This window comes from Ovis canadensis, chromosome 1, assembly GCF_042477335.2.
Source record: "Ovis canadensis isolate MfBH-ARS-UI-01 breed Bighorn chromosome 1, ARS-UI_OviCan_v2, whole genome shotgun sequence".
Classification (NCBI taxonomy): domain Eukaryota; kingdom Metazoa; phylum Chordata; class Mammalia; order Artiodactyla; family Bovidae; genus Ovis; species Ovis canadensis.
In genome coordinates this window covers 80,890,937-80,904,032 of record NC_091245.1, presented here as the reverse complement: position 1 = coordinate 80,904,032, position 13,096 = coordinate 80,890,937, and the positions used below count along the sequence as shown (strand labels likewise).

General features: G+C 34.8%; 1 protein-coding gene across 1 annotated transcript in view; it reads left to right on the top strand.

Moving 5' to 3' along the window:
• The window catches only part of COL11A1 (collagen type XI alpha 1 chain), a 231,805-nt gene that overhangs the window by 134,366 nt on the left and 84,343 nt on the right, over window positions 1–13,096 (top strand). The window contains exons 36-37 of the mRNA XM_069599057.1: window positions 1,039–1,092; window positions 7,561–7,614. Of these exons, the coding sequence (XP_069455158.1) occupies window positions 1,039–1,092; window positions 7,561–7,614 (108 nt within the window). The remainder of the gene's footprint in view (window positions 1–1,038; window positions 1,093–7,560; window positions 7,615–13,096) is intronic.

Genomic DNA, 13,096 nt, shown 5'->3' with positions numbered 1-13,096 from the left:
TTATGTATATATATGCGATTCACGGGGTCACAAAGAGTCAGACACAACTGAGCAACTGGACTGAACTGAACTGATACATATATACTTATATGCACTCATTAGGATATTCTGCAAGTTAAATATGATCCCTCATACTCATGATTTGCAGAGCATGAATGCCTACCATTAAGGTCTTAGTTAATATAGTTTTTACTTCGGTCTAAAATGAGAAATTTTAGCAAAAATAAAACAGAATAAAAGCAAAAAATGAACACACTGAAATAAATTGAATTTTGCATAAACAATGGATAATTTGTGGCATAAGTATTTCTTTTTCAATATTTGGGACATAGTAGAGTTATTTTCATCTTATCTAAAAAAGAAGCTTATGCATGAATAAAATGAGATAGCAATATCCTTAAAAACAAATACATTTTAAATATAGAGATTAGTAAAAGGTATCCTCTACTGACTCGACGGACGTGAGTTTGAGTGAACTCCGGGAGTTGATGATGGGCAGGGAGGCCTGGCATGCTGCAATTCATGGGGTCGCAAAGAGTTGGACACGACTGAGTGACTGAACTGAACTGAACTGATGGTCTTGTGAGATTGTCACTTATTTTTTTCCTTTAATCTTGTATGACTGTAGTGTCAAAATATGTATAGAGTCAATTTTAAAAATAATTTGGGGGAGTCTATTGAATTGAAATATCTTCCATCTATAGATGTTTTTAGCTAATATTGAAAGTAGATTATCTACAAGGTTTTCTGATACATCCATGTTCTATTTACTTTTAATATGAATTCTAAATAATTGCAGTGTTCTTAAGCTACGACCACTTATGTGATGTGCAGTTTTGAGTACTGAATTGTGTGGAAAATCATCCATTTTGCTTATAGATTAGCACAGATTATCTCATTGTATTGCCCATAGTTCTGCCATTATGGTAAACAAGCTGTAGCCTGTATTGTTCTTTATCTGTAGAAATAAACTTCAGAGTATAAACATGTTCCTTTTAAAGTATATGCTTAGATTTCCCTACTGCTTTTTCTTTTCAGGGTCCTCAAGGACCTCAAGGTCCAGTTGGATTCCCTGGACCAAAAGGCCCTCCTGTAAGTATCATAGTTTTTCTTTCTCTTTCTTCACTTGATAGTGTTTTCAAATTTGTAAGTCACAGCTTATATGTGACTTATATGTCACATATATGTGAAATATATTTGGATACAAATATTGATACAAATTCCTATAAAAATAAAATGCATGTATGCATGCCAAGTTGCTTCTGCTAAGTCACTTCAGTCATATCTGACTCTGTGTGACCCCATAGACGGCAGCCCACCAGGCTCCCCCTTCCCTGGGATTCTCCAGGCAAGAGTACTGGAGTGGGTTGCCATTTCCTTCTCCAATGCATGAAAGTGAAAAGTGAAAGTGAAGCCGCTCAGTCGTGTCCGACTCTTAGCGACCCCATGGACTGCAGCCCACCAGGCTCTTCTGTCCATGGGATTTTCCAGACAAGAGTACTGGAGTGGGGTGCCATCGCCTTCTCTGAAGTTGTGTCCAACTCTATGCCACCCTATGGACTGCACCTGCCAGGCTCCTCTGTTCATGGAATTCTTCAGGCAAGAATATTGGAGTGGGTTACCATGCCCTCCTCCAGGAGATCTTCCCAACCCAAGAGTCAAATTTTTAGTTCCTGGCCTCCTGCATTACAGGAGGATCCTTTACCACTGAGCCACCAGGGAAGCCCATAAGACAAAATGGTGATTAATGCCAGAGTTTGTATTTTCAGATTTTGAAGTTTATCAAACATTTCTGAATACAATTTAGATGTATCTGATTAAGCATCCCTTCAAATATATCAAAACTAGAACAACATGAATATTATTGTCTCAACTACTCTTCTACTGCAATGAGTATTATTGATGACATTAAAAATCATTCAGTATTATTGATGACATTAAAAATCATTACTGAATCTTAAATATTTGGTGTATTAATTTCTTATATCTTTTATCATCCAATGCATCCTTCTTCAAAATCATCCTCCAACATTCTGATATTACTTATATCACATTAAGATCTATTATTGATATTTACTATTTTTGCCTTTATAATGTATTTTTTAAGAAAATGTAATGATAACCTTTCTTGAATCATTCCCTTTTTTATAAAATTTATTTAGAGCCACAGTTAGACTATCCTCATCAAATATTTTCACAAAGTTAATTGAAATCTTTTCTTTTCACACAGACATTTATGGGAATATAGGACATGCCTAGTGCTCAGTTGCTCTTTTCTCTCCTTTTTTGGCAACCTATTCAATTTATTTATAAGAGTTAGTATCAACTTACTGCCTTAGTGCATTCTGACTGCTATAACAAAGAAAACATAGATTGTCTAGTGTATAAAAAGTAGAATCTATTTCTTAGAGTTCTGAAGGCTGTAAGTCAGAGATCAGAGTCCCAGAATGATGAGGTGAGGACCCCTTTTCAGGTAGCAGACTTTTCATTTTCTGTTCTCTGGAACCACTTTTATAAGTCAACCATTCCATTCTTGAGGGTTCCACGAAGATAACATAAGCACCACCCAAAGGTACCACTTGCTAATGACATCACATTTGAGCATTATACTTTCATCATATGAATTTCAAAGGGATACAACCTTTCAAACCATAGCACCCACCTGTCAAAGGAAATTGCTCTCACAGGGTGGCCCCAATAGGCCACCAAGATCAGCAGCACTTTGTTAGAAATCCAGTGTCCTGTTTCCACCTTACCCCTTTAATCGGAACTCAAGGAGAGGGGCCCAGTCTGTGTCTTAATGAGCTCTCTGGGTAGTTCTGATACATGGTAATGTTTGTGAAGCACTGTTCTAGTCCAGAGTAGACAATGCTATTCAAACTTTAATGTACACATAAATCATGTTGGTATTCTGTTAAAAACATAGGTTTTGATTCTGTATGTCTGGGATAGGTCTTGAGACTTGATATTACTGGCAAATATCCAGATGATGCCAATGCCAATGGTCAATGGGCCTGACATTCAATAGTGAATTCAAAAGTAGTTTGAGATTAAGACCAATATAGTTTGAATATGAATATGACCTACTCTGTAGGAAACTGAGTACAGTTAAAATTTTCAGTCAATGATTTGAGAACAAAATTTTTTCAATGCAATAATACAAATAACTAATTCCTTGTAAATAATTACTGACAGCTTTTTTCACATCCTGGATGTTTTCATTTAGAGACATACTGATACAGATTTCCAGCTGCATGTTTTAAACTGATTTTGAACTGAATCTTTTTTACAAACTACTACAACATACACCTTGTATGAGGAAGTTATATAAGGCATTTTGGATGCTAACATTTAAAAATTTTTCTAATTTCTAATAATTATGTATCTAATATAAATAATTATAGTTTACCAAATATAGTTCAATAACAATCTTGCATAAAAGAACACTACTAAATTAAGATGTTTAAAACCTAAATAAATGTTACAAATGAGTACATTTTACTTTTAAACATGCTGAAAATCATTTATAAATAAATAAAATGTTCTCCAGTACTTTTACTGAGTTTGAATAACTCCTTCTTTCCCTGATTACTTTCAAATGTGACTTTAGCTCACATGTTTGAAAATGGGTTATTTATTGTAAAATACTGATTTAAGTGTGAAGTATTATTTTTATCACAAAGAATCTTGATATTACTGCAAATATATCAAAAAAGGCTATTATCTGTATTATAATGTTATAAAAGGATTAACACAAATACCTATAATTAAACACAGGATAATAGATACTACATGCATATAATGTTGTTTACTATTTCAGTTTTGTTCCAAATGTAATATTAAATGATGTAAAGCTGCATATATAGAGAAATGAAAATACTGTTGCAAAATTGTGCACATAAGATCCATTCATAAGTATTTTGAAGCCATGCTCATAGATTATTGTTTAGTAACATAAAATCCAGTGATATGTGTAACTTTAACATTATCATGCCATTTATATTTGAGCAAACTGTTAAGAAGTTTCTCTTATATAGGATAATTTTATTGTCACAGAATGCCATTTTTCCTCAGATTTTTTCAGTCCATTCCCTCATGTAGCTTTCAAGTTTTGAGTCATTGATCATGCATGCGTTTTGTCTCTTACGTATTAGAAGTGTAATAAATGCCTACACTTGAGAAGCATGCAGCCTGGTAGAGAGCCATGACCCTGTTAAGGAACATTGCTTTCACTGCTAAACAAAATGATTTTTATACTCTATTTCTCTGACAAATGAAACATTCGAGTGTGAAATAAAGTACCTAACATTTGTTCTGGTATGCAGTTTTATAACATATAGGAAAGACCTGTCTTCATTTCTTTAATATTTAGAAGGAAGGATTCAGGTAGAAGGATTGAACCAAGCTCCTCTTCCTTCAAATTAACTGATTCATTTTCATTATAATTAGGAAATGTATATATATTATAATGTATGTATGTATAAATAAATGAAATATATATATATGTGTATATGTATACTCACACAGATACATATGGGGTACTTGGAATATTCAGGTTTAGAGTCTATTTACCTCAAGCCAGTGTCAGCATATAGTTACCCCATTTAAAAAAAAGTTAACTCTGGTGATTAATAAGATTTATAACATGCCTACTATAAGATATCTTCTATTTATAGCGAAATCAATGCAGTACAAATAAGAAGTGAAAAAATTCTTAATATTTATTTCTAAGTATCTTTACACAGATTACTTTGCTATATACACACAACCCCCATTTAGATAAATTTGTTGTCACTGACATTCTCCAATGACATCAAATGTCCATCTATTTTGATCAATGATATTATTATTTTTAAATTAATGCCAGGAAATTATTTGGTCATTATATTTATTTTATTGGATAGTTGTTTGGAGTCAATAAAATTGTTTAGGATTTATCATTTAATATTAGGAATGCATACTTAAATCAAGAAAAATGATGATATGAATTTTTATATAGTCTATTACACACTGCTCCCATAGAGTATCTAGGAAAGCCATTAAAAATCATGTTACATTCATCTCAGATGATGTTATTTATATCTAAGTTCATTATTTTAAAGAGTGGTAGTATTTTACAATAAAAGTATTATCTATACTTTTCATACCAACAAATATAATGAGATATTTAACTTTTATATTTACAAATGTTGAAGAAATGTAAATAGCTTATGTGTGTTTGCATGCTCAGTCATGTCCAACTCTTTGTGACCCTATGGACTGTAGCGTGCCAGGCTCCTGTGTCCATGGGATTCTCCAGGAGAGAATACTGGAGTGGCTCTTTTGGACCTAGGGGCTGAACTCCTGTCCCCTGTGTCTCCTGCCTTACAGGTGGATTCTTTACCACTGAGCCACCAGGGAAGCCCTATAAATAGCCTATACTGATTGCAAAACTCATCATTTGAGATGCATTTTAGTATGGTGGAACAAAGTGTCTGATTCATGTTTATTATTCTTTAGCAGTCACCCTGTAATTTTATTTAAAGTTTTACTACTAACCCCAGTTGATAGCACATTTAAACCCATATGTATCAAAATAGTGATTGAATGTAGGACTTGTTTTTATTTACTTTGAAATACTGAACCTAAATAAGATCCAGTAACAATAAATTACTTATTTATGTGTTTCACCTCCAAACTGAGAACTGTATCTCATATTATGATTACCTAGTGCCCAGCACATAAGTATGTAATATATGTTTTTGAAAGAAAGAATGGGTCTGTGATGCCCAAGAATGTTTGGAGGACTTGGTTAAAAGCATTCCAGTTTTGGTCTTTGGGGAAAATGGCAATAGAATCGCTGATATGGTCCTGGAAAATATGAGCAAATCACTGAGCAACCAATGATCTTGTGAAATATCATACAGGCTTTAATTAGAGCTGATAACTTAAACAGTGTGTCAATAAAGAGGAGATCAGAGAGAGAGCTGGTACTAGTCACCATCAGGAAGCCTTTCCCCAAGATGTTACAACCACCTTAGAAAAAATTCCAGTGGAAGAAAGCTGTCTGTGAAAATGATATTATTTGGAAATACTTTTTTTTTTCAAACTTCATACACAAAGAATCGTTACTTGAAAATAGATTTATGTAAATAGTGTATTTTTAATACCTGAGTAGGTTTATTCAAATAATTAAACTGTGAGAGGTATACCCGTTATCATTAAACATGTTGTCATTGACGTGATCATTTCCTTCATTTACCCAGACGTTCTCACCTAAGAATGTCTCTGCCTATACCTATTATACGTATTTTGAAATTTGAACTTGATGCTTAATGCTTTCTGTGTAGGATGAGTCATCCACAATGCATTCTAAACAAGCCATCTATTTCGACTAAGTATCTAAATAACCCTCTCAGGGTTTTTACCTTAAATACTTAATTGATAAGCCTCATTTATTTTTTCAGTCATGACAAAGACAGCATCATTTACCTAAAGTGATAGCACAGCGGATGTGCTCTGCAGTGTTTAAGAGACGTTATGCTTCCAAGAGGGTATTTAGGAAAAGCTACTGGGAAAAATTGGGCCTGGTAACTTCTAAAATTGAGTGGTGCCCCTTGTTTTGTTTACCTGAAGCAACTGATAAGTAAAATGCTCTTGTTTGTAAGAGTTTTTATTTCTTTCACATTCTTGTCAGTTAGAAGCTCAGACCACCACTAGAGGACACCGTCTATCTCTATTATCCAAGTCTTGATACACAGGAAATTGAATTAAAAATATTCACCAAATAACAACAAAAATAAGGAAAAATATTCATTTGTCAAGTACTGAAGAACTATTATTTTTGCAAAAATAAAATACAAATATGTGAATATGCTCTTTAAAAATATAGTTGCTAATGAAATAATTTAAATGTAAAATACTCAGATTACAGTTTTACAATATTGTGTTGGTCTGAGTTATAGCTGTCTGGTAGTTTATTCACTCAGTCATGTCCAACTTTTTGACCCCATGAACTCTAGCCTGCCGGATTCCTCTCTCCATAGGATTTCTCAGGCAAGAATACTGGAATGGGTAGTAATTTCTTTCTCTAGCAGATCTTCCTGACCCAGGGATCAAACTTAGTCTCCTGCACTGCAGGCAGACTTTACTGTCTGAACCACCAGAGAAGCTCATAGAATTATACTAAAGAGATATATACACATACTACCTGCTCGTGCTCAGTCCCTTCAACCATGTCTGACATTTTGTGACCCTGTGGACTCTAGCCTGCCAGGCTCCTCTGTCCATGGGATTCTCCAGGCGAGAATACTGGAGTGGGTTGCCATGCCCTCCTCCATGGTATCTTCTCAGCTTAGGGACTGAACCCACTTATCCTGCATCTTCTGCATCACAGGTGTATCCCTTACCACTGAGCCTCTGGGGAAGCCCCTTTACATGTACTACCATATATAAAATCAATAGAACATCAAAATAGCATATCTAATGAAGATATAAGAAAATTGTCTAACATTATATTTAGATTCTAAAATGATTCAAGAAATACTTGTGACATTTGATGGTGAATATTTGTGATTTCAGGGACCACCTGGAAAAGATGGCCTGCCAGGACATCCTGGGCAACGTGGAGAGACTGTAAGTGATCCTACTCTTCTGATTAACATTTTCTATCTCTAGCATCTCATCATTTCACAGAAAGATACTTTATTGTTAACAAGTCAAATATCAGGTTAAGGACAATACCAAAATTAATTCCATTTAATCTTTTTAAAATATATATATTGGTGTTTTTCTTTCTGGCTTACTTCACTCTGTATAATCGGCTCCAGTTTCATCCACCTCATCAGAACTGATTCAAATGTATTCTTTTTAATGCCTGAGTAATACTCCATTGTGTATATGTACCACAACTTTCTTATCCATTCATCTGCCAATGGACATCTAGGTTGCTTCCATGTCCTGGCTATTATAAACAGTGCTGTGATGAACATCGGGGTATACGTGTCTCTTTCAATTCTGGTTTCCTCAGTGTGTATGCCCAGCAGTAGGATTGCTGGGTCGTATGGCAGTTCTATTTCCAGTTTTTTTTAAGGAATCTCCACACTGTTCTCCATAGTGGCTGTACTAGTTTGCATTCCCACCAACAATGTAAGAGGGTTCCCTTTTCTCCATACCCTCTCCAGCATTTATTGCTTGTAGACTTTTGGATCGCAGCCATTCTGACTGGCGTGAAATACCAATACAGTATACTAACGCGTATATATGAAATTTAGAAAGATGGTAACAATAACCCTGTATGCAAGACAGCAAGAGACACAGATGTATAGAACAGTCTTTTGGACTCTGTGGGAGAGGGAGAGGGTGGGATGATTTGGGAGAATGGCATTGAAACATGTATAATATCATATAAGAAACAAATCGCCAGTCTAGGTCTGATGCAGGATACAGGATGCTTGGAGCTGGTGCACTGGGATGACCCAGAGGGATGGTACAGGGAGGGAGGTGGAAGGGGGTTCAGGATTGGGAACACGTGTGCACCTGTGGTGGATTCATGTTGATGTGTGGCAAAACCAATACAATATTGTAAAGTAATTAGCCTCCAAATTAAAATAAATAAATTTAAATTTAAAAAAAATAAAAAATAAAATACATATAAAATACATACTGCTGCTGCTACTAAGTCGCTTCAGTCATATCTGACTCTGTCCGACCCCATGGATGGCAGCCCACCAGGCTCTCCTGTCCCTGGGATTCTCCAGGGAAGAACACTGGAGTAGATTGCCAATTCCTTTTCCAATGCATGACAGTGAATAGTGAAAGGGAAGTCACTCAGTCATGTCGCGGCCTACCAGGCTCCTCCATCCGTGGGATTCTCCAGGCAAGAATACTGGAGTGGGGTTCCATTGCCTTCTCCTAAAATCCATACAGAGACCCATTTTATGGCTAAATACCTAAATGAACATGATTATTCGGGGACATGCATATTACTTGATTTTCCTTATTTTCAATAAGAGCATTTGAGGTATTTGCTGATGGAAAAGATGTCATTATCATTTGGATCCCTCCACAAGGTTGTCATCCTTGACCCTTTCACTGAAGTCTTTGTTTACAGATACATTTACAAGTCTTTCACCCTTCCAGTCTCTAAAGGAGACACATTACAATAAACCCATTCAGATAATAGGTTCTTGTATCCAAAATTAAGGGATGAAATATTTACTGAAGTTGGAACCATAAATCTGTAATTTGCCTAGAACTATGTCAAATAAACCCTCTCCTATCAGTTAAGAAAATGGAAAAAAATGTAGCTTAAATTATGAGGAATATAACATTAAACAAATTGTCTGAACACCTTATGTAAAAGTGATTGGGGCAGAGGGGAAACTGGCATCTCAACTATGGTTTAAGAATCCTGATGGTTTTGTTTATTTATTTTGCCACTGTTACAAAACCTTGTTTCTGGCTCTTTAGTGGGATGGTAATCTAATCAGAAATTGTCAAGGAAGGTTAGTATCTTTCCTTGATTTCAGTTCTTGGCTCTTAACATTCACTAATTTTATCCAGATTTCTTAAAGAAACCACAAGACAGACTGCCTTTGACTATGTGTCTCAAAATTATCTTAAGGTATTCTGCTAGCATCAGTACATATTAGGAGTTCAATTGAAGTACAGAATAACAGATCTGAAAACACAGTGCTTTTCTGCATGGGAAAATCAATCCGGAACCAGCAGCCAATGTCTGTTTTGCTCACCAAGTGACAATTCTTCCTGTAACGACTCTTGGTTTTAGTCAGATTTAGTAAACTTCAAAGTCTTGGATTACACAGCAAAATCAAGAATGATTTAGTGAGGCCAAAGAGTACAATTGTTTGGGGGTCATCTTGGGAATGACATTTGCGTGGTGAACAAGAAATAAGCTCTCTAAAGGATAATCCACACTCAAATTTGCAAATGCATTCTCATTCAAATATTGCAGTCAGTCATTTCTAAGTCATGGTGTAGCTTCTTGGGAATAACTTTAGAATATTTCAAAAATGTCTTTTGAGGAAGGGGTACCTAGAGAATTATTATCATAAAATCTCTTTTGTCTTCAATTTAATCAAGAGCTTCTGCTTTTATCAAGAGCAACAATATTATTGTTGTTCAGTCGCTCAGTCATGTCCAACTCTTTCCGACCCCATGGACTGCAGCACACCAGGCTTCCCTGCCCTTCACTATCTCCCAAAGCTTGCTCACTCTTCTCCACTGAGTTGGTGATGCTAATGTCTAAAGTAAAACAAAGTGGAGAACTAACATGTTAATTAATGATTCTAGGATAGGTATTCTCATCTCGTAGTTTCTTATAAATGAAGGCTAGAATTATTTCTGGAAAATTATATTTCTATTTTCAAATTCACTTAAAGGACAACAATGAGTCACTTTTACACTCAGGAACCTTTCTTACTCACCTTGTTCTGTATTGACTGTGATTCATAAGATTTTCTTGTACAAGAATCAGAATCTAAGGCAGCTATATTTTGATATATATGTGTTTCCTTATTTTAAAGAAGTTATTTTGATATATTTGAGATTTGTCCTCATTCAGAAATCCTTAAACTGAAAGTTCATTCTGACATCTTACAATTTAAAGCTTTTTAGGAGCAATTAGAGTCCAAAATCACTGCATATCGTGACTGCAGCCATGAAATTAAAAGATACTTACTCTTTGGAAGGAAAGTTATGACCAACCTAGACAGCATATTAAAAAGCAGAGACATTACTTTGCCAACAAAGGTCCATCTAGTCAAGGCTATGGTTTTTCCAATAGTCATGTATGGATGTGAGAGCTGGACTATAAAGAAAGCTGAGAGCTGAAGAATTGATGCTTTGGAACTGTGGTGTTGGAGATGACTCTTGAGAATCCCTTGGACTGCAAGGAGATCCAACCAGTCCATCCTAAGGGACATCAGTCCTGAGTGTTCATTGGAAGAACTGATGTTGAAGCTGAAACTCCACTATTTTGGCCACCTGATGGGAAGAGCTGACTCATTTGAAAAGACCCTGATGTTGGGAAAGATTGAAGGCAGGAGGAGAAGGGGACAACAGAGTATGAGATGGTTGGATGGTATCACCAACTCAATGGACATGAATTTGGGTAAACTCCAGGAGTTGGTGATGGACAGGGAGGCTTGATGTGCTGCAGTTCATGGGGTCACAAAGATTCGGACACGACTGAGAGACTGAACTGAGAGACCATTTTATTATATTGAAACAACCCACATTTTTCTTAGAAATGCAGTGCCAAATCGTGTGTTGATCATAGAAGTGATCAGAATAGAAGGTATGTTTTTAATAGACATGTATCAAATTCATTTCTGTTCTTAAGAATTTTGAAAAACATACTTTAACTTATTCTAAAATAAATGACTAGTCTTAGTATATGGCAATATTAAATAATCACACTTCATTTTGATCTATAAAAGCTTTTTTGTACGTATTTTATATTTAAGATCTTTACTGTCAAATTTACTAGATACTTGCAAAACTCAATATTTTACATGAGCTGGCATATGGTCAGAGCTGTTTTCCAGCTCCTTACAAATCTGTCTGTCACTCAGATGAGCTAACACACTCTTAGGGTGTATGAGTACAAGTCTGGGTAACACATTTTTTCACAGAATTTCCTCAGTGAAAGCATGAGAGGGCATTGAAAATGTCAAGTAAGCACTTACTGAGAGCGTTTTAAGACTCAGCAGAGACTAGAGGTTGAGAAATAGTTTGTTGCAGAGGACTTGATCAGAATCACAGATATTAATAGTGATTATTTTCATGGAAATTATTGACACCATCTAAGGAGTAGGTAGGATGTGGGACTAAATGATGTAAACAAATGGTAAAAGTAACTGCTAAGAGCTGTTAGCTCTCAGTGGAAAAATAAAACATAAAATAATATGTATATAATATAACTGTACATATGTGCTTACATATGTGGATACTAATGTCCAAACTGTTAAGTTCCTGAAAAGTTAAAATTAAGCAATAAAGCTATTATTTTGTTTATAAAATTCTAAATAAATTGTATAATGCATTTCCTTTGAATTGATTAATTTTGCTATTGTGATTGATAACTAAAGTAGAAACCTGAGGGTTTTAAGAATTAATGTGTTTTAAAAATAGGATAGAAAATTACAAATAGAATTTTTTTTCTTTTTACTGTTTTTAAGTTCATTTTTATAAATAATGTAATAATAATCATCAGGAAGGTCATGATACAAGTGTGGAGCCAGTTTCTGTCCCTTGCTTTCTAACTTTTTTATTTCCAATCTCATGTTATAGTGAATAAAACTTTTGCAAATATTATATGCTTTAATTCAGTTCTTTGGAACATTTTTCTCTCAGCATTTTGAATCTTTCTCCAACTGTTAAGTGTAGATTAACTCACATGAGAAGGAAATTTGCTATTCATAATACAGTCATGCAGAAAATAACCCAGGAGTCTAGAGAAATAGAGGTACCAGAATATATGCCAAAGGCCTTGTTTAGTGAGTACATGAGCGCACATGTACTGGATTTTATTCTGATGACTACAATGTATGTATGATACATTTGTAAGTATATTCTTTTGGATTTTAAGAAAAAAAACTGATAAAATATTGAAATGTGACAAATCATGTAAAATATTCTTTTTATAAATTTATTTTTATATTTTATGAGATTGTTGTAATAGAGGGAAGAAAAATGCACTGATATCACAGACTGTAGATTTATCTCTGCATGAAGAACCAGTGGACTGTTACAAATAGTCTCTAAGTCATGACTTATTTCATCCATAAATGCTTCTAGATTAAAATTTCTGTGTTGTCTGACACAGGGAATGAGGGGTAAGAACACAGTTTTGCTCCAGCTTCATCCCATTTTCGTATTTTCTTTTTTAAACTTATTGAAGATAATCATAGAACTACAGTGTAAAATAGTGAAGACAATAAATTTTAAATGTAAAGAGAACTGTAATGTAATAATTTATAGGCATTTAGAAACAAGTGCTTGTGTGCACGCTTAGTCACTCAGTTGTGTCCAACTTTTTGCAACCCTATCGACTGTAGGATATTTGCAACAAGCTCCTCTGTCCATAGGATTT